Source organism: Chlorocebus sabaeus, chromosome X (genome assembly GCF_047675955.1).
Source record: "Chlorocebus sabaeus isolate Y175 chromosome X, mChlSab1.0.hap1, whole genome shotgun sequence".
In the NCBI taxonomy this organism is placed as follows: Eukaryota; Metazoa; Chordata; class Mammalia; order Primates; family Cercopithecidae; genus Chlorocebus; species Chlorocebus sabaeus.
In genome coordinates, this window is record NC_132933.1 from 121,982,350 (window position 1) to 122,005,388 (window position 23,039).

Sequence of the window (23,039 nt, forward strand, 5' to 3'; positions counted from 1 at the left end):
TATGTAGGAAATTAATCAAGAAATAAATCATTTAGTCAGAATGCCCATTTTGCTCATCAAGGCTCATTTGAAGAACCATGACATAGTGGAAAGAGAGCCCACATAGGCTTTGGAGTCAGAATTGCTCAGGTGCTCACTGGCTATATCTGACTTCTCTGCATCTGATTTTCCCTATCTGTAAAAGAGAATTATAGCAGGTACATTATAATAATTGTCAAGATAAAGAGACAGTGTATGTAATAAGCCTGGCATGAAGTAGGTAATCAGTAGATGGCTAGCCTTATCATTGTCCCACTTGTGTATAGGAACACCCAGTAGAGAACTCATGTTTTTGCTACTAAAGCACACATTGCTACCTTCAAGTTTTCAAACAAATTGCTTATCAGGCAGTGTATACAAAATTGATTAGAAAGCTGCTTGCCTAATGATACTGCAGTGCACACTTGTGACCAGCTATGGGGTAGGGGGAGTTGTAGAAACTTAGAGTAGCAGTGAAATAATCTTTTTCTAAGGAGAGCAGAAGTACAACATGTAAGATGCATGATGGTGTCATTTCCCTTAATCTGTTATTTGCAAAGCATTGTATTAAATGCTGACGAAGATGCCATCTCTTAGATCTGCATGTGAAATGAGATAGGTTTATCTGTGAGTCTATATGTATTTGTGTGTGAGAGAAAATATAAGTACTTTCAGAGTATTGAGATAGAAATGTTAGCTTTTTGCCTATAAAGTTTATAGATGAAACAGTTTCAAGGAGAAGGGGGAAATGTAAGTTTTACCTTGAAAGATAAGATTTTAATATGCAGAAAGCTGCCAGTTGCCCCCTCTCTCAAGTTATTTCCCCCCATTCTTCGTGTTCTGATTAGGTTTTTGGACTGTCCCACAGCTTTGAGTCCCAGAGGCATAACTGAGGCCAAGCCACAAAAGAACATCAGTGGGCCGGGCGCGGTGGCTCAAGCCTGTAATCCCAGCACTTTGGGAGGCCGAGACGGGCGGATCACGAGGTCAGGAGATCAAGACCATCCTGGCTAACACGGTGAAACCCCGTCTCTACTAAAAAATACAAAAAAAAAAAAATAGCCGGGCGAAGTGGCGGGCGCCTGTAGTCCCAGCTACACGGGAGGCTGAGGCAGGAGAATGGCATGAACCCGGGAGGCGGAGCTTGCAGTGAGCCGAGATCCGGCCACTGCACTCCCGCCCGGGCGACAGAGCGAGACTCCATCTCAAAAAAAAAAAAAAAAAGAACATCAGTGGTCTCTGACGCTGGTCTATGCCAGCTTTGGAAAAAAAGCTTACTGTTTTTTATTTTGAAATGTTAGCTACAAACATCCTGTTACCTTACAGACAACTTTGAATTATACATACCCAATTTTGAAATTCCTTCTCCACAAAAACTACTTTTGACAAATGGCGGTAATTTCTCAGAAACTGCTTTTTTCCCCCTCAGTTTAATCAGAAGCTATATGAAAAAGGACATAGGAATCTTACTGATAAACCCTTAGTAAGATCGAGTGCTTCTACTATCTTTGGAAATGAGCCTGTTGATGAGAGTACTTTTTGTTGTTTCTGAGACAGAGTCTCGCTCTGTTGCTCAGGCTGGAGTGCAGTGGTGCAATCTGGGCTCACTGCAACCTCCACCTCCCAGGTGCAATCAATTCTCCTGCCTCAGCCTCCTGAGTAGCTGGGACTACAGGCATGCGCCACCACGCCCAGCTAATTTTTGTATTTTTGGTAGAGACGGTTTCGCCATGTTGGCCAGGCTGATCTCAAACTCCTGACCCCGAGTGATCCATCTGCCTCAGCCTCCCAAAGTGCTGGGATTATAGGAGTGAGCCACTGCGCCCGGCCTGATGAGAGTATGTTTTTTGTTATGAGCAAATGTGTGGTGGCCGCTTCACTGTTCAGGGCCACTGTGGCTGAAACGTCTCTGTTGTCCCCAACTCCCTAAAACCTATGGAAAAGATCATCCTTTTCAGGTGCTTGACTTTCCCAATAGGTTCTTCCATGTGTTCCTAGGAAGACAGCATCACTGTGTGGAGCCCTTAACTAAATACATTAATTTAAATGTTCAAGTATATATTTTAAACTATTTGAATATTGCTTGATAGGCAAAGCACAAAGCATTTTACACATTAATGTCACATAGTTTTAGCCCATAGGAATTAGAAAAGGCAGTTCATAATAAATATTTCTGAATGACTTTTTTTGTTCCTCTAGCATTCTGTGGAATTGTAGCTATTATATTCTGCCTTTTATCACTTATTTTAAACTTTGATACCTGCTTATTTAATGGGCATTCTCAGTTATTCTGATAATACCTCCTAACATCATATGAATTAAGATATCCTTTCTGCTCATTTTTCTTTCACTGGCATATTAACATATTTAGCATTCAGCAAAGTACATGTTTTTAACAGAATAGGATTTTGTTCTGCCTTCCTAGAGTAGCAGATATTTTTCACTTTATATGTTATAAAATCACCCTAGTCATTAATAACTGGGCTGTGCTGAAAGCTTCAGTATTTCAGCCTCTAGATTCTAAACTTTGACTTTTTTACTGTACATACATGTACACGTGTATATATATACACATACACGTGTACATATGTACACGTGTATATATGTACACATATACACATATATACACATGTATGTATAAAATAAATTAAGAATGGCATGGGAAGTAAAGGCTTCCAAAAAGCTTTATTGAATGGAAGATTAGGACTCTCTTCACATTTCAGTGCCTCATATGTGCCCCTGAAAGGCTTAAGGAGTGGGCTGGCCTGAAGAGGTGGAGGCAGAAGAAAACAAAGTTGGGGAAAAAATGGAATTCAGTTGTTTCTGAAGTTTTCATGCACTAGAGTAATTGCCTCCTTCAATCTAGAAAAAAAGATGACAAAAATATTTATATATGAATTTATATAGGAGTCTTTATATTATATAAATCCTGGCTCTACCAATTACTAGCTTTATAACTTTAAGAGAAGTATATAACCTCTCTGTGCCTCGGTTTCCTCATCTACAAATTGGGCACAGTATTAGTACCTACCTTAAAAGATTGTTAAGAAGAAGGAATGAGAATTCTGGTAAACACCATACTGTTGTAATTTTTACCAGGCTGGACAAGACTAAGATCATGGACATGACTCGTTTAAAAGGTTGATTCTTACATTTTCCCTTACCATGAAAACATAGAAACAAAATATTCTCAGTGCTCTGTGATTAAAATGGTAGTATCTTGTATGGTAGAACACAGTCCACTGTTGCAGCTCGCCACTTTATATGCAGATTTTGTTTATATGTGGCCATTTTGATGTCCCCATTTTACCTGACTGTTCCTTTAAAAACATACACATAGGACTTCTTTAAACATGCCCTCTTATGGACTAAGGCCATATTCTTGGTAATACCCAATCATTACAATTAACATGAAACGCAGTTCTTAAATGTTGGGCTTGATGATGACTTTCCCACAATTGCTATTTTGGGTCCTTTCTTACTAGCCTGAGGAAATGACAAGATTGAGAAGCATGAACAGACAACTCCAGATAAATGTTGACTGTACACTGAAAGAAGTTGACCTCCTTCAATCTAGAGGTATAGACTTGATTATTTGGTAAACCATAAGTAATAGTGTGGTATTTTAAGCTGCTTAAATAGCAATAACTTTGGTTTTGTAGATTTAAGAGACAGTTTTTATCCATGATAAGATTACAATCCTGGTAAAGAGATCGCCCTGTCCCATGGTCATGGATCAGATTTGGGGATGAAAAAATAGTTTTACTTTGGCAATTTCATCAAGTTCTTATCATTTAGACTATTCTCTGTTGTTACTTTGCATTTATCCTTTTTTTGTCATTTACTGTGAATATTTTATAAATTGATGGGTTTTAATTCTAAAACTTAGCAGAGTTCATATTATGTGATAGACATCTAAAGTATCTGTAAAAAGGGATCCCAAATCAGAGTATCAGATTTCTCAGTTTTAAAATAAACTCTATATGTTATTTTTCATGTTATGTTATGTGAAAACATTCAACTATAATCATAGTTGTAGTTTTTTGGATTTTTTTACAGAAGTATACTACAGCAGAAGCTCTCTTAAACTTTCATTTACCCAACTCACCAGATTAGAGATGGTCTTCATTTTCTGTGGAAAATATACTGACTGATGTCCACAGCTGCTGCATACTTTTGACTAGTAGGCTGCATTCTGGTAGGCCTATGAATATTGCTCCCATCGGTTGAATTGTCTGCTTACCAAGAGTTGATTCTGTCCCCAAACCTGTTTATACCAGTTATTGTATTTCTGCATTTTAATGTTTCATAAACTGACATGAAGGAGAAAGTTGCTCTTTCTATGAAAGCCAAAGGCAGATCACTCAAAAAATAGGGATTGTGAATTAGATATTGGTGAAAACAACTGAAAAAGGTTAAGGGAGAAAATCATGTAAGTTTAAAAGGATTCTGTACTCAAATTGCATTATAAGTGTTCTTAATATCTTTCTTGCTCCATTCTAAAGCAATCAGAATTATAGATGAGGGTTCAGCAAACTAGGGCCTGTTGCCTGTTTCTGTGAATAAAAGTTTTAGTGGATCGATAGCCATGCCCATTTGTTTACAAATTGTCTGTGGTTGCCTTTGTGCTTCAACAGCACAGTTGACTGCTTGCAACAGAGACTACATCACAGGTCCACAAAGTCTAAAATATTATCTGGCCCTTGACAGAAAAGGTTTGCCAACCTCTGCTGTAGGTCATCATGGGTGTGGTTTATGTAAGAAATACAATATGGAACCCCAGCCAACAGACACATAAAAAGTAGGTCTTCGTCTAACTTTAAAATATAGCTATATACAAGTGTTTTGTTACGTTAAAGTTGACATGTAATTTTTCTTAACGATTCTGTGTATTAATCAGCTTTCCTGCCCCCTCATCCCCCACACTTACTTTTCCTGATTATGGCAGCTAAGAGTTTCTACAGTGTTTTAAGAGTATATAATAAAATATCTCATTGCCATTTTTAGGCAAGATTAAACAAACAGTAGGCTGGGCACAATGGCTCATGCATTTATTCCCAGCAGTTTGGGAGGCCAAGGCAAGAGAATCACTTGAGCCTAAGAGTTAAGAGACCAGCCTGGGCAACATAGGGAGACCTCATCCCTACAAATAGTTTTTTAAAAATTAGCTAGGTGTGGTGGTGTATGCCTGTGATCCCAGCTACGTGGGAGGCTAAGGCAGGAGGATCACCTGAGCTCGGGAGGTCAAGGCTGCAGTGAGCCATGATTGCACCACTGCACTGCAGCCTAGGCACCAGAAAGAGACTTGGTCTAAAAAACAGAGAGAGATTAAAGATTAGTGGCAGGTGAACCCAAAAGACATGGCATTATCTGAACAGACAGAAGCAAATTTGAATGTGAAAACTGAGCAATCTAGTCAGGTACCCTTAAAGTTATTTGCAGAAGCCTAGTCACTCTGTAGCCCACTAACTTGAAGCAATCAAAGAATGACTATGCATGATGTAGGGGTTACATAAACTATTGCTACTATATTTTACAAGATTGCATCAATTTTTTCTACTTGTGTGGTCTTTGAAGCAAAACAGTGAAACATTTGGTTAGGATACTTATAGTAAGCCTTTTGTGATCTAGAAATTAGAACATGAGCTGTAACAAGTAATTGAAGAAATACATATGCAGCTTCTTAAAGCATAAAAAGATCCAATTAATACATCAGATAGCACTGTGGCTTTTATGAGCTATCACAGCAATTATTTTCAGAATATTATCTTAAAACAGCATATTCAAGTGGATAAAACATTTGTGAAAGGGCCTGCAAGGGAAACCACTATTAAGGTTTTACAAGCAAAGAGCTGTGTTTTTTGTCTGCATTGGACAATGAGCTCTTTGGGATACTTAGGCATTTCTAAATCTCTTTTCATAACGAATCTAAATGTATCCATTTTATACTAAATTCTACTCTTCCACACTGCAGAAAACTTTATACTGAGTTCCCAATCTAAACTTTTAAGCTAGGGAAGGAATCTAAACCTTTTTTGGTGGTGAGGGGGGAGGCAGGGAAATAAGCATTTAGAATAGATGCAAATCAGTGCATGATTTTATGAAAACCAGCTTTTTTTGTGATTTTTGGTAAGGAAAACTTGTTGGGGAAAAAAAAAAGTAGATCTGGAAATCAAGAGATATCATATATTTAAACTATCAGTGTTAGTACCACACAGCATCTTCTATAAATAAGTATGGCTACAGTTAACCGTAATTGTTTAGAACAAGCAGAGCACAGTGATAGGTTCACAGAAGTGAAGGCAGCACCCAAAACTGGCACTAGATCAAAACCAGCCTTGGAGGAGACACGGCAGGAGATGTGGCTGAAATAGACACTAGACCAGGGAATGAACATTTGAAGACAGGTGAAAATTTTGTGGCAAGACAAAATTCTCAGGTACTGTTCTATCTATTCTGAAACTGGCACCTTTTATCATTGATAAATCTTTAGGAAACATTTAACATTTAAGATTCTCCTTTTCTTGAAAATAAGAATACATAAACTGTTGATGTTATTTCACATGTATTGAGGTTGTTCAGTAGTCTCAAAATATAACTTGATTAATCCTTGTAAATGTTTATATTTGGCTTCTTCCATAGTTCAATTTATAATGAACTTTTAAGGTAAATTATGAAAAATATGAAAGTAAGCTTTCATTATTCAAGTGTTCTTTCTCACGGTTTGTTCATTAAAAATCAAAAGCAGAAAGAAAACAGTTCAACCATCCTTTCATTTCTCCTCTTCATTTATCTCCCCAAATGCCCACATGCCTAATTCTGCCTAAGGAGACTAGCCTTACAATTAGAAAAATATTCCTTTAGGTGTAATACATTGTAGACATACATCTATGTAGTGGTTTTCTTGGGTCTTTTCTCATAGCAATGAAAACACAATTTCGTTGGGAGGATAGAATTATGTAATGAGTTCTGAAATCCTGGAAAACATTTTTTCCCTTATGTGTTTTATTTACATATTTTCTTTTAAAAAATCAAATAACAGGAAAAAAGAGTTCTTAAATGCCTGATGAATTTACTTTCTTTATAGGAAACTTTGATCCAAAAGCCATGAATAATTTTTATGACAACATAGAACCTGGCCCAATTGTACCACCCAAGCCATCTAAAAAAGGTGAGTATGAAAAATGTCACAAATATGATAGAAATAAATATCAAAATAATTTGGGATTTCACATTTATATCTGAAGAAACTTCCACTAGAGGTTAACTTATTCACCATAAAGTTACCATATTTTTATTCTTTTTCAGACAGGGTCTTATTCTGCTGCCCAGCTAGAGTGCAGTGGTGCGATCCTGGCTTATTACAGCCTTGACCTTCTGGGTTCAAGCGATCCTTCTGCCTCAGCCTCCCAAGTAGCTGGGACTGTAGGCACACACCACCATGCCCGGCTAATTTTTTTTATTTTTTATAGAGATGGGATGTCACCATGTTGCTTACTGGTCTCAACAAATTTGCCATATTGGTGTTAATGTGGCAATAATGAAATGTCGCCAAACTTTAGTTTTTAAAAAGTACTGAAATTAGTAACTCTTAGAATTACTGTCAGAGGTAATTTGATGGAATATATAATTTTTACAAACAGAAGTTGAAACGCTGTATTACATAGTTAACATTATAAATTTACTTAGCATTGTAAAAACTATAACCCTAAAAGATAATTCTCATAAAATAATGAGGATTTTAAAGGTCTAATGTGAGAATAGAAAGTTAGATTTGCAGTAGACTTAAGATTATTTTTCAGACAACAAAAGAATCCCTGTGTACTCAAAAGGGGAGCATAGCAATTAGTAGCGACTAGGTGTTTTCCCATCAAGAACAAAAGAAATCCTACATAACCAAGGTTTGAAGGAATCATTTTCGGATAATTGTTACATAGAAATGATTTAAAATTAAAGATATCAAATGTGTTCTTATTTTTATGTACCAAATGTTTAACTGGCATTTCCATATCTTAAAAAATTAATTTTAATTGAACTTACACGTTTAGTCATTTAAGCCAGATGCAGTGGCTCATGCCTGCAATCCCAGCACTTTGGGAGGCCGAGATGGACGGATCACATGAGGCCAGGAGTTTGAGACTAGCCTGGCCAACATGGCAGAACCTCGTCTCTACTAAAAATTCAAAAATTAGCCAGGCCTGATAGCACGCACCTGTAGTCCCAGCTACTCGGGTGACTGAGGCATGAGAATCACTTGAACCCAGGAGGCGGAGGTTGCAGTGAGCCGAGATCGTGCCACTGCACTCCAGCCTAGGCGACAGAGACCCTGTCATTTATTCATTCTTTCATAAATAAGTAGTCATTGAATGTAGATTAACTTTCTGCCTCATTCTTAATATTTTAATTCTTTTTGCCTTAAGCAACTCCAGGTAGATTGATCGTGAAGACACATAGAATAGTGGAGAATGCCTTATTTAAAAAAAAAAAATTACCAGAGAGTATAACATTTAACATCTCATCAGACTTACTTTTAATTAAAGAATATATAAATTCTATCTAAATACTACCTGACCTAATTATTTAAATTTTGGTTGAATAGTTTTCTACGTGTATTAAGCTCATTACAGTGTGTGTTTTTTTTTTCATTTATAAGTTGCAACACAGTATCTGTTCTTCTTTTTATTGTTTAATATTACCATGGATGTTTCATCTGATCTGCATTTAAAAACAGCCTATTGATTTCTTTTGAGATGGAGACTCACTCCGTCACCTAGGCTGGAATGCAATGGTGCGATCTCAGCTCACTGCAACCTCCACCTCCCGGGTTAAAGCGATTCTCCTGTCTCAGCCTCCCGAGTAGCTGGGATTACCCACCACCATGCCCGGCTAATTTTTGTATTTTTAGTGGAGACGGCGTTTCACCATGGTGGTGAGGCTGGTCTTGAACTCTTGACCTCAAGTGACAGCCTCCCAAAGTGCTGGGATTACAGGCGTGAGCCACGGACCGCACCTGGCCAAAAAATGGTTTTATTGATTTCTAAAAATGATACAAAGAATCATCTTAGTGGATGACTGCCAAGTGCCAGATTTGGCACTTTGGCAGCATTATATGCAGTTTCTTGCTGAAAGTCACTGAAGTGTATAGTTATCATTGATCAATTTAGTCTTTTGGGTTCATAAAATCAGAGTCTTTAAACTTGATTTTGCCTGAATGTCTACTAAAGAAGTATCGCCAGACAAACTTTAGTTCATTGATTCAAGGAGCTGTCTTAGAGGAATTGCCCTATCTAAGGAAAAAAAACATTGGAAAGTTTTTACCCTGGAAACAGGACCAAGTTGATTAGAAATGGTGGAAAACACATGCACCATGAGCCATCCCCCTCAGCATAAACTCCCTATAGGTGTGGTGTATTAGTCTGTTTTCACGCTGCTGATAAAGACATACCCAAGACTTGGCAATTTACAAAAGAAAGAGATTTATTGACTTACAATTCCACATGGCTGGCGAGGCCTCACAATCATCACAGAAGGCAAGGAGGAGCAGGTCACATCTTAAAGAGAGCTTGTGCAGGAAAACTCTCCCTTATAATAACCATTGGATCTCGTGAGACTTACTATCACAAGACCTGCCCCCATGATTCAGTTACCTCCCACCAGGCCCCTCCCACAACACGTGGGAATTCAAGATGAGATTTGGGTGAGGACACAGCCAAACCATATCATGTGGTCTGAGGGACCCACCATAAATAACAGACACTGTCGTTACTCAGGAAATGTCAAGGTATTGAGCCAGGGACAAAGCCAGACCTCTCTTTGGGCAAGGCAGAATTCTTTTCTATGCAATAAAGCAGTGCTTAGAAGGGAGCGTATAGCTTTAAATGCTCATATAAGACAGGAATATCCAAAATCAATGATCTAAAATTCTACCTTAAGAAACAAGATAAGAACAAAGTAAAAACAAAGTAGAAGAAAGGAAAGATAACAAACTCAAGAGTTTGATCTTTGAAAAGGTAAACAAAATCAATAAACTTCAAGGTAGACTGATCTGTAAAAAAAAAAAAAAAAGAACGCAAATTACGACAATCAAAAGTGAAAGATGGGTTATCCATTACAATGGTAATGATAATAAGGGAAAGTGATGGACATCTTTATGCCAGTCAGCTTGACACCTTAGATAAAGTGGACAAATTTCCTGAACCATATAATCTACCCAAACTGAAAACAAGACAAAACAGTAAATATTAGTAAGTATGTGTGTGTATGTATGTGTGTATATATATATAAAAGAAACTGAATCTACTATCAAAATTTTCCCCACAAAGAAAACTCCAGATCCAGATAGATTCACTGGTGGGTAAATCCTACCAAATATTTAAGAAAGTAAAAATACCAATCTTACACAAATGCTTTGAGAAAATACAGGAGGGAATGCGTCCCATATTTCTTTTTTTTTTTTTCATTTTCTTTTCATATTACTGAGAGGAAGTGGCAGAGATTTTCCGTATACCTCCTGCCCCCACAAATTCAAAGCCTGCCCCATTATCAGCATCCTACACCAGAGTGGTGCGTTTGTTACCATTGATGAACTTATATTGACACCTCATAATCACTCAGAGTCCATAGTTTACATTAGGGTTCGCTGTTGGTGTTGTACCCCATCTTTTTTTATGGCTCTAGCAGAACTCTGATTCTAAAACCTGGTAAAGACATTATGTATCTGCCCCTCACAAAAAGAAAACAAAATTTCAGATCAATATCCCTCATGAACATAGAAACAAAAAAATCCATAATTCTGTTTTCTATCTCATTGACTTATAGTCACAATATATAAAAAAAAATAATACATCATGATCAAGTTGAGTTTAGCTTAGGAATGTAATCTTGGTATAAGCATTAAAAAACCAACCAGTGTAATTTACCATATTAAACAAAGGGAGAAAAAGCATGTGATCATTTCACCAGATACAGGAAAAACATTTGACAAAATTCAACAGCCATTCCTGACAGACAAAAACTTTTAACAAATTAAGAATAGAAAAGAACTCTTTCAGTCTCATAAAGGGCATCTTTCAAAAATCTTTAGCTACCATTATTACTTAAATAATGCAATCCTGAACTTACTAACATTGGGAACAAGGCAAGGATGTCTATTCTCACCACCTTTATTCAACGTTGTACCTGGAGTTCCAAGCCCATGCAGTAAGAGAAATAAATAAATAAATAAATAAATAAATAAATAAATAAATATTGGAAAAGAAGAAATAAAACTATATACTACAGATGACATAATTATTTTTAAAATCCTAAGGATACTGAAAAACAACTATTAGAACTAATAAGTGAATTTAACAAGGCCTCAGGATGCAAAGTCTATATATAAACATATTTTTACAATATCAGTAAACACTTAGAAAATAAAATTTAAAAGAGAATTTCATTTACAATGCCATCAAAAACCATGTAACAGGAATAAATTTATCCAGAGATGTATACATTGAAAACTATAAAACATTGTCAAAGGATATTTAAGAAGACCTAAGTAAATGGAGTGATATACCATGTTCATAACTGACTGCATCAATATTTTTGAGATACCTGTTCTTACAAGGTTATGTATAGATACAGTGTAATACCAATTATAACCCCATTAGGTGGTAGTGCATTTTTAATTAACAAACTGATTATAAAATTCATATGGAAATACAGAAAGTCCTAGAACATCCAAAACAATCTTGAAAAAGAGCAGCCAGAAGTGTTAGACTGGCTCAGTGCAATGGCTCACACCTGTAAACCTAGCATTTTGGGAGACCAAGGCAGGAGGATCACTTGAGCTCAGGAGTCCGAGACTAGCCTGGGCAACATAATGAGACCTCATCTACAAAAAGATTTAAAAATTAGCTAGACATGGTGTAATTAAAAGTGTATTAAAAGTGTATTAGTGTAGAGCTAATTTTAAAATAGCTCACTGCAGCCTCACTTATAGTCCCAGCTATTCTGGTGGCTGAGACAGTAGGATTGCTTGAGCCCAGGAGTTTGAGGCTGCAGTGAGCCGTGATTGCAGCACCATACTCCAGCCTGGGTGACAAAGCAAGACCCTGTCTCAAAAAAAAAAAAAAAAAAAAAAGTCTTAGACTAACCAACTTCAGGACTTACTATAAAGCTACAATAACCACAGAGTGATATTGGTATAGGAATAAAGACATAGATCACTGGAACAGAATAGGGAGCCCAGGTTTACACCCCCCAGTCACACTGTCATTTGATATTTGACAAAAGCACCAAAGCAACCAATAGAGAAAGGAACATTTTTTCAACAGGCAGAGCTGGGAAGAACTGGATATCCATGTGGAAGAAACACACAGTCTGATCTCTACCTCACATCATACACACAAATTTGAGATAGATCATACACCTAAGTATAAAAGTTAAACTATAAAGCTTCCAAAACAGAATATCTTTGCAATATAGGTATAAAAGTTTTTAGACAGGTCGCAGGAAGCAATAAGAAAAACAATTGATAGATTAGTCTTCATTAAAGTTTTACACTTCTGCTCATCAAGTGACACTATTAAGAAAATGAAAAGGCAAACCACAGACTGGGAGAAAATATTTGTAAAATATGTATCTGATGAAGGACAGTATCCAGAGTATATAAAGAATTTCTACAACACAGTAATAAAGAGACAACTCAATAAAAAAAGGTGTAAAACACTTGAACAGACACTTGACAAAGGAATATATATGAAAGACCATGAAAAAAGAAATATCAAGAAATTTTCCTGGGGTAATGAAATGGATCTGCTGCCAGGATCCTGTATAGTCAGATTGTGGTTTTCTAGCAATGGTGATGTTCGTGTTAATATGTCATTCTGAGGCCAGCATTGTGGCTCATGCTTGTAATCCCAGCACTTTGGGAGGCCCAGCAGGGAGGGAGGATCACTTGAGGTCAGGAGTTCGAGACCAGCCTGTCTAACAGGGTGAAACCCTGTGTCTACTAAAGATACCAAAATTAGCTGGGCATGGTGGCGTGCACCTGTAATCCCAGCTACTTGGGAGGCTGCAGCAGAAGAATCACTTGAACCTGGGAGGTGGAGGTTGCAGTGAGCCGAGATCGCACCACTGCACTCCAACCTGGGTGACAGAGCGAGATGCTGTCTCCAAAAAAAAAAAAAAAAAAGTCATTTTGCCTTCTGTCTTTGGGATCAACACCATGTATTCGAGGTGGGAGGTTCCTGTTTGGTATCCTCCTTGGCTGGGAATTGAACAAGGCTTGCATTAATATTCCATGATGTGGTCCCATTAATATCAAGCTTCATCTAGCTCTCTACAGGTACCTTTACACTAAAAAGACTTTGTTTATTTGTTTTTGTTTTGAGACAGGGTCCCGCTCTGTCGCCCAGGCTGGAGTGCAGTGGTATGATCATAGCTCATTGCAGCCTCGACCTCCCAGGCTCAAGCCATCCTCCTGCCTCAGCCACCCGAGTAGCTGGGACTACAGACGCACACCACCACACCTGGCTAATTTTTGTATTTTTTGTGGAGATAGGGTTTCGCCATGTTGCCCAGGCTGGTCTCGAACTCCTGGGCTGAAGCGATCCTACTGCCTCGGCCTCCCAAAGAAAGTGCTGCGATTACAGGCATAAGTCACTGTTCCTGGTCTGAAAGACTCTCTTCTATGGCTCATTTGACTCAAATACAATTTGCTAAAACTGATAGTCCCTTAGAGTTAGTTATAATGGGATTTCGGTTACAATTTCTTAAATATGTATTGAATGCTCAGTGCGTATCTCGATTATGTATTATGTAGATAGATGCTTGATGTTACAAAGGGAAAACATGACTCCTACCCCAAGCGGTTTATACTCTACATATATACACTTTTAATAAAAAGGAGACTAGGAAGCCATCTCAAACAGTCCTCTTCGCTATAAATGAATTTCTATTTTAGAAATTTAGTAGTTGTAATTCTATAATAATATATATTATTGGTGAAAGTATAAATGGTTCTGTTATATGCCAAATTGTCTTTAACCCGTTTTTTTATCTTTTTCTGTTAAAACTTAGAAACAGTAGAACTTGATTAAATTCTATAATTTTTTGGTGAGGCTTTTATCAGATTTATAAAAGCTATTTAGTTTTCTCCATAAAATCAAGTTTGTTTTCCATTAAGCACTTGCAGATTCTCATTTTGTATTTGAAACTAAATCGGCCTTTTCTAAAAGTACATATAGTTTAGCACAGATTGGCTTGCAATACCACTCAAATACAAAAAAAAAAAAAAAAGATAAACCAGTAAAACACAAATTACTGGTAGAATAGGTTTATTGGTTTGAATAAATGTCTTGGAGTTATTACAGATATATAGCAGAAATCCAAGTGGAATATAGTTGATCTGAATAGTAAGTGTGATAATTAGAGAAAGAATATGAGGGAGACAGAAGCAAAGAGAAAGAGACAGAGGAACAAACCTTTTTGGATTGAACTTTGTAGTTAAGCAATACAGTGTGTACGTGCTCTTCAGCGGGCTTAGAAAGTCTCCCAACCCTTATTAGTAACTCATAACAGTGGCCGATTGGACTTTGTAGTTAAACAATACAGTGGGTATGTGTGCTCTTCAGTGGGCTTAGAAAGTTTCCCCAATCCTCATCAGTAAGCAAGCAAGCACACTGACCTTGGTGTCCCACGATCTGAGCACTGGTCCTGGTCATCTTGGCCACCTGACCTTGTTCAAACTCAATCTGAGCACCACAGAGGGACAATCCCGCCAAGTACTCCCAAGGTTGTAAGAGTTAATGAGATAAGGTATGTGACTCTGTAGAAGTACTTTGCAAATCTAAGAAGCAGAACTTTACCTTATTCTTTGGAGCCTAAGGAGACATTAACTCTGCTTTTGTTTACTTGGACAATGGAGTGTTTAAGTACCTGAGCACCATGCTTTGGATTCTGGAGCAGTGATTTCCAAAGATGAGTTGTACTGTCAGCTCAGAATTGATTAGAAAATGCAAGATCTTTCTTTGGTTCCTAAGGGCAAATAATATAAAGGCTGCCATTTTTCATTTTTAATACAAAGGGTTGCTTACTAATAAACTATAAATTTATAGAAACAATATTCTAGCAAGATATTAGGATGCCTACAGTTCTTGTCTGTGTTGCAAAGTGTCTGCTGGGCTTCTGCACACATAGGTAACTGGAACTCAGTAAATGATTTGGGAGCACGTGGTTCTCAGTATATAATATCGAGTTGGTTCTGATTTTTCAAGTACTGCTATATTTAAAAAATCCACCAGACACAGTTGCCTGTAATACCAACACTTTGGGAGGCTGAAGTGGGAGGATCACTTGAGGCCAGGAGTTTGAGACCAGCCTGGGCAACATAGTGAGACCCTGTCTCTACAAAAAATAAAATTTAAAAAATTAGCTGGGCGTGGTAGTGGCATGCACCTGTAGTCTTGGCTACTTGGGAGGCTGAGGCACTTGAGCCCAGGAGATCAAAGCTGCAGTGAGCCATGATTGTGCCACTGTACTCCAGCCTGGACAGCAGAACAAGACCCTGTCTCAAAAAAAAAAAAAAAAATCCTGTCATTTTCATCACATTTCATCATTCTAACAGCCTTACTGTATGGATAGTACCCATAATTTTTAAATAATTATTGCTTAATCAGATAATTGCTAAAGTATATTTTCCCAAATTTTGCTTTCACATTGACATATATTTGCTATCACTGAGTTTGTACCCTTAATCCATTAAAAAGTAGAAAACAGTGAAATAGGGCATTTGTTCTAAGTAATGGGACAAGATGTAATTGGAGAAGATGGAAAAAGTCGTAAGAACCACTGCTCTGTATAAGTTGTAAAAGCAGTATTAAATATGGTACTTGCCCTTGCTAAAAAGGTAACATGAAGTAATAGGAAGGGCACTCAGCTGCGTGGGTTGCATGAAAGATCTTGTGAGCCTGTTCACTCTTGGAGTTGAAAGACTGGATCACTTCTTTCTGGCATTGTTTCTTCTTATGCAGACTCCTCAGACCCCTGCACAATTGAGAGAAAAGCCCGAAGAATTAGCGTGACCTCCAAAGTACAGGCAGACATCCATGACACCCATGCAGCAGCTGCAGATGGTTTGTACTTGTGTGTCCAGAGTTTGTGCAGAATGTCCAAAGACACATGTTAATCTGTGTAGAATTATAAGTAAAACCATACCTTTATTTTCTGCTTTAAAAAATTACCAAGTTTCTAAGGCTGTGCTGTCCAATAGAAATATAATGCAAGCCACATATATAATTTAAAATTTTCTAGTAGCAAAGATGAAATTTTAACATTTTATATAATTCAGTATATACAAACTATTATTTCAATATGAAATCAATATAAAATTATCAGTGAGATGTTTTACATCCTTTTTATACTAAGTCTTTGAAATCTGGTGTATATTTTACACTTACAGCAACACTGAGTTTTTAGAGCATGTCTATTAAAAACCAACAACAGTAAGATACGAATTTTTTTTAAGTGTTAGGTTTTTGGGCATATTGTTCTTTTAAAAGGTAAAGACAAAAGAGGTCCTTTTCTGAAAATGGCATAGTAGGCCAGGTGTGGTGGCTCACGCCTGTAATCCCAGCACTTTGGGAGGCCGAGAAGGGTGGATCACGAGGTCAGGAGATGAAGACCATCAAGACAGTGAAACCCCGTCTCTACTAAAAATACAAAAATTTAGCCGAGCGTGGTGGCGGGCGCCTGTAGTCCCAGCTACCTGGGAGACTGAGGCAGGAGACTGGCGTGAACCCGGGAGGCGGAGCTTGCAGAGAGCCGAGATAGCGCCACTGCACTCCAGCCTGGGCGACTGAGCGAGACTCCGTCTCAAAAAAAAAAAACAAAAAAAAACACAAGAAAATGGCATAGTAAACATTTTTCCTCCAACCGAAGGCTTTATTCCTCCATATGAGACAAAAAAGAAAACTGTATTAAATCTACATGTTTTAGAGTCATGAGCCAAACAAAAGACACAAGGTGGGTGATAATGGCAGTTAAAAAGCAATAGTTGAAGCAAGAGAAACAAGCCCATCTCCTATTTATAGTCATAGAAAGCGACTGAAGAACCCAGTAATTTTCTGTTACATCGTAAGGCTAAGATCACCGTCCTGTTTGAGGCTGAGCATTATCATACCTTGGGGTAAGGTTCAGGGTCTAAAATTCAGTTCTCTTTACCTCTTGGGGAATGTTATGACATTTGTCATATAAGGCAAATTGATAAACTAGAAGTCAGCTTGTTAATTTCCAGTGGAAGATATGCCTAGCCCAAAACAGTAACTGACAAAGCTTCCCTAGATCTGTTTCTTTTGTTACCTATTTAAAAAGGTGTTGCTTACCTTAGATCTTAATCTCATTTCCAGTTCATAGTGACCATTTCCAGTTACCCCAGATTCCAGGGTGAATTCCATCTGGAGATCTTTAGTCTCCTATTCATTGACCTCAGTCTCAATAGGGACCTAAAAGACAGAAATTACAGGTTAACTCTAGATGCAAAGAGCTTTTTTGAGCATAAAGCCAGAGGGAATAAGGACCTAAGAGGAATGTAAGTTTGGATTTCTTTATCAAATCCTGGGGACCAACATAAGGTTGCCAGGTATGGGCATTTTTAAAAACTGATATATGAAGGATTTTTAATGCCAAAAATGTAGGAAAGAATATGAGAATAAAAGTCTTTTATACTGAATGAATTTAGCTTTATGAAAAATGAACTGTAGAATCTTTCTCTTTTCACTGTTCTGGGGAAAACTTTGGTATGAACTGCCACTGCTATTTATGAACCATTAATATAAAATACATGCATATTGTAGAACTTAAGTTGTCATGGAAGAAGGCACACATTTAGTCAGATGTTTAATATAGTGTGGATGATAATATACTATAGAGAGGAAAAGTCAAGGTGGGCTGAACGTCAGGGAAAACTTACAGAGGCGACAGAATTTAACATGCTATAAAACATTTCTCTCTCTTTTTTTTTTTTCATTTGGCTGGAATAAAGCATAACTCTCCACTATTTACAGGTAATGACCTAGGAAGGCAGTCTATTCTGGACATATATCCATCTTATAGCCAAAAAAAAAGTAATTAGAACAAAGTAAAAGATCAACTTTCTGTTCAACTATGCATTTCCAGTAGATATGTTTACTAATTGGCTTACATATTAAAGTAGGCAATTAACTCCCTTGATTTTTGTGGTATTTTTCTTTTCAGTTTGGGATTATACTTGGAAAAAGGTTAATCTATTTACCCCCCCCCCGCTTAATCCTAACCTCCCTCAGAGCATCGAACTGGCTCCACACAAAGTCCTCGGACACAACCTCGAGATGAAGACTACGAAGGGGCTCCATGGAATTGTGATAGCTGCACCTTTCTTAACCACCCAGCACTAAATCGCTGTGAGCAGTGCGAGATGCCACGGTACACTTGAATTCAGAAAAGTCTGCGCCAGGTTGAAAGTGAAACTTTGAGCACCACCAGAAGAAAAGGAAACCTCGGGACTCTATTCATCCACCCAGCCTTTTCATTTTCGATTGCACAGCGGGGAGGAGGAATGGCTTTGTGGTCGTTGTGCTCACGAAAGGAAAAATGGGGAGGTCTTTTTTTCTCCTTTCTTAACTCACTACAGAGTGAGAGATAGGAAGGGATACTTGAAACTGGGAAAGGATTCACTCTGTGAAAGAATGTACACACAGAAGTCAAGAGCTCTTCTGTGGTGGAATCCCAATTGTTAAAGTTACTGCTGAGTGGCCCTTATTTTTCAAACTAGAACTTTGAATCATAGTATAAAATGTTACAGTTTATGCAAACTGTGAATTCCCAGAGCAGACTTACCTGGTCGCTGCTCTCTGGAAAACCAAGGCTCCCCGTGCTGCTTCCGGTTGCTTCCTACTAAAGAGGACAACAGGAAAAAGCACCTAGAATATTTTTTGGGGGGGGCGGGGGGCAAATTAATTAAGGGTATTTGTAATTGCTGCTTTTTTCAGGGGTAATTTCCAACACACATACATACACACAAACAAAATGTTTTAAAATGTGATTTGTAGCAGTCAGGAACTAGGCATATCATGCCTTTGTTGTACAATCAGAGGTGGTAAGATGCCTTTGGCTTGTACAGTGATTCATCAAGCTCTATCAACACTGGTAACTAAGACCTACTTATGCCACATAAGAGATGCATTTTTTAAGTTACTGCATGTTTTTATTAAGGCCACCGGTTTTCAAAATAACAAGTCCTTACAAAGTATGATTTTATAAATGATATTCTCGTAACACTGCGCTTTGCCAGTAGCACAGAGAATGTATGCCAAATGCAAGTCCATTCCAAAATCCATTTGGAAATCTTGAACTCAGCTGTGGTTCTTACACTTTGGCAGTCCATAGGGCCTTTTTTTTTTTTTCCTCCTTCCAATTTTGTGATAAATTCATGATGTTTACAGCACAGATAAAACTTTGTGCCATAATCCTAATTTAGCTGAAATCAATATTAACTGTTTGATAAAAACTTACTTGCACATGTTAATAAACCAACGTGAGGGGAATTACAGTTGGCCAATGACAAAGTTGCACACTGCATTATTTGGGAAACGAGAGGGATTGTCAAAAATTATTAAGAGAAAGGTGAATATAGAGGACTTTGAAACAGAACTTTTAAAGTTTAACATAACCGTATCTAGAGGTCAATTGAGTTTCTGCAGGCAGTTCAGGTCATTTTAAAGCACTCCTTATTTATGAAATAAAACTTCAGGGTGTGGATAAGTTAAGAGATATAAAATCATGTGACTCACTAAGGCGCATCACTGGAAACTTAATAGCACGTTTCATTAAGGTCTCTGCCATTGCTGGAGTTCCTTCTTAGCTCAGAATTGGAGTTTTGGAATCTTCCCCTCATTTTGGTGAGTATAAACAGCAATAAAGTTAGTAGGTTCTCCCATCCTAAAGGATTTTACCTGAGGATATCATCTTAGGAATATCCATAGACTCTCCCATCAGGTATCTCCCCCAACCCCCATACACAGACACACACCCCCCTTCTAATTTAGCAGTAATCTCTGGCAGACCTGCAAAAGCAAGCTGCTCTTAATAGCATAATGAAACCAAAGGCGTAATAACTCATCATAGTTTTCCATCAGAATCATCATTTCACACTCTGCCTACAGCTTTGAAAACATTTTTTCATATGTGAAAAATTCCCCCAAAATATATCCACTTGTCTCCCAAAGGAAGCGTGGTAATTACACTGATAAAACATCTCTCATACAATAACTGTGGCAAAACTGTGAAAATAACGGTGAGAAAGCAGATGGGCTCAAAAGCATGGTCCCCAAAACAATGTTCTTTAAAGGTTTTTGTAACACTGGTCTCTTGTCTCCAATAACAGTCTAGCCGTCCTACTGTTCTGTAATATGCCTTTGCCTTTGTATGGTTTCATATCTCTTTAGTGATGGTCAACCCCACTTGTTTTTAAGTTACAATTTAGGGGAAAATATATATATATACTGCTTGGTGTCCTAGCTAAAAGGTTTACCAGTATTCATAGTGATATGCTGAAGTGGAGGCAATTAACTTGGCAGTTGTCAGTTGAGAATGAAAGTAGCATGTCTGAAAACAGTCTGATGCTTTATAAAACCACGTAGATGACTTTAAAACTATTGCATGAAAATACATCAAGGTTAATTAGCTGTTATACAGTAGATGCATGGTTTCAATTCTTTGGTGATATATCTAGTCAATCATTGTTTTCACCTGCCAGGAAAAGAGAGCAAACAGTCTATTGGATAGGTGTAAAGGGTGGGGTATGCAGTATCAGATTGATTTTAAGGAAGTTTTGTACATGTTAATTTTTAATTGTGCATAAGTTTCATATGCCAACATAGGCTGTATTCAGTTTTAAAACAGGCAAAATGACTTGACACTGATAAATCTGATATATTTAACTGTGTCCCATATGTATACTGCTTTTTGCCTATGACCAGTTTGAACAAGAATTCACCGAACTTTCAAGGTGCCTTTTCAAAAGGATCTTGTAATCAGTTGGTATGTACAGACAATTGGCATGAAAGTGGTAGGATATAAATCGGATGATGCCTGGCTGCTGAGGTGCCTGTGCTCTCTGGATCAGCTGGTGCACTTCTTGTTTCTTGTAAGAGGTTTGCTTCTTTAAAATGACTAGTTTGATGTATCTGGTAACATATAGACCTGACTATACATTTTACATTATTTCACTATTTTGTAAACTGGGATTTTAGAAAGCACATTTGCCATTTTGTTAAAGTACATTGCCCCTTAAATTTTGGAGTAGTTTTTAAAAGTTTAAAATGGTAATAGAGGAGCCAGAAACTTTCTAAGCATTGTAAAATGTTTTGAATTGATATTGACTTTGTTTGGAAGAGAGTAGAGGCAGGGGGTTTTAAAAAAACAAAGAAATGCATTGTAAAAATGTAGTTTTAGAGCAGATTAATAATGATGGTGGGGAAAGTGTTGCTAATTTGTTTATTTCCCTGGAAGAAATGGGAAGTGTGATAAGCAGTTTATTTTTTAAGGAGCTGGTCTCAATTTTAGTACTTTTTAATTATGCAAATAAATCAATGTTTCCTTAAATTTTGTCATTGCTTTGTCACAGTTGTCTAGGGTTCATATCCAACCTTCTGTGGCAATTCAATTTTATATAGTCTTTTAAGAGGTAATTGTAATGTATTTCTGACAGTATAAACAAAAAGAATATAAGGCATAGACGAACTGTCCTTTAAAAATATCAATGATGTATCCTGGAATGTGAAGATGTCTCTTTAGAGTTAAAAATCAAATTATTTTAATATTGTACCATTGTTAGACCTTGAATGAGTCCATGTTACCGTGTGTGTCTGTATATCTGTAGAGAAAGAAAAATGACAACTGAAATGTTACTTTTTAAAATCGGAATTGGGCACTGCCTGTGTTGCGCCACTACTGTATCTTTTCGAAAGAATTAACAGTATTTGCCTATTGTAAAAGTTAATTCTGATGACGCTTTCACATTCACCAGACTTCTGTTCCTGTATTATTTGCATCCCCAAATATTTAATACAAGTAGATTCTGCATGGCTTGGGCATTCAGAGATTAATAGAATGATGACTCAATTTTAATTCTAAAGCCATGAAAAGTTACTTTAAGACTGAACAATTCTGAATTATTTATGATACCAAATGTCCATGTTTCTTTCCCTACTGTAAAAGAATTGATCAGTTTCTTCATTAAAGCAGCAAAAACTTATTAAATCTTGTAAATACCATGTCTCTTTTAGATTTCTGTGTATGCTGTGAATGAAATCATTTTGAGATGAAATTGTACAAAGGCATTTTAAAAGGCTCTGCATGCATCGTACCTCCAAACAGTACATATTCGGAAAGTCAAAGATTCCTGCAAAATAAATAAACTAAAAGCAAACACTACATTCTGCATCTTTTCTGTGTAGTTAGAAATTTACAGTATCAAATTAGTTCTAGTGTCAGCACTCATGTGTCTGGACTGAAATATGCTGTCTCACAAACCTAATCATCACATTTGTCTTCCTTTATTAGAACATGTAATGTCAGATTTGGGGTATTAAGTGCACATTACTCCAATTGGAAAAATTGGTAAAATTATACATAAGCAGGTTTTATATAAAAGTTGCAATACGTTAGGAACTTCTTTTCATTCCACTTTAGAATGTTATTTACAAAAGAATACGTAGTTTTCTTTTTTAAAAAATCTTTGTCATTTCAGAGGCAAATAACGTTCTGATAATTTGTTAGGGTCTGTAGTAAACCTTTACAACTTTTACACAGAAATTACCACAAATGAATTATAGTAGGTAACACTTCCAGTGATTAAGCACATTTAAATTCAAAATCATTTCCAGGCTGGGCACAATGGCTTATGCTTGTAATCCCAACACTTTGGGAAGTCGAGGTGGGAGGAAGGCTTAAACCCAGAGTTCAAGACCAGTCTGGGCAATATAGTGAAACTCTTGTCC

The 23,039-nt window shown here is 37.2% G+C and overlaps 1 protein-coding gene across 13 annotated transcripts in view; it reads left to right on the forward strand.

Annotated features, from left to right (window-relative positions):
• TAB3 (TGF-beta activated kinase 1 (MAP3K7) binding protein 3) overlaps positions 1–22,473 on the forward strand; it is a 61,873-nt gene extending 39,400 nt beyond the window's left edge. For 6 of the 13 annotated variants that reach the window (XM_037986440.2, XM_037986441.2, XM_037986439.2 and 3 more), the window contains 3 exons: positions 3,504–3,597; positions 7,106–7,189; positions 13,399–15,625. In XM_037986440.2, the coding sequence (XP_037842368.1) occupies positions 3,504–3,597; positions 7,106–7,189; positions 13,399–13,661 (441 nt within the window). In that variant the 3' untranslated portion in view covers positions 13,662–15,625. The other 7 variants (XM_007991358.3, XM_037986446.2, XM_037986445.2 and 4 more) reach the window with 7 other exon arrangements.
• Positions 22,474–23,039: the final 566 nt, after the last annotated feature.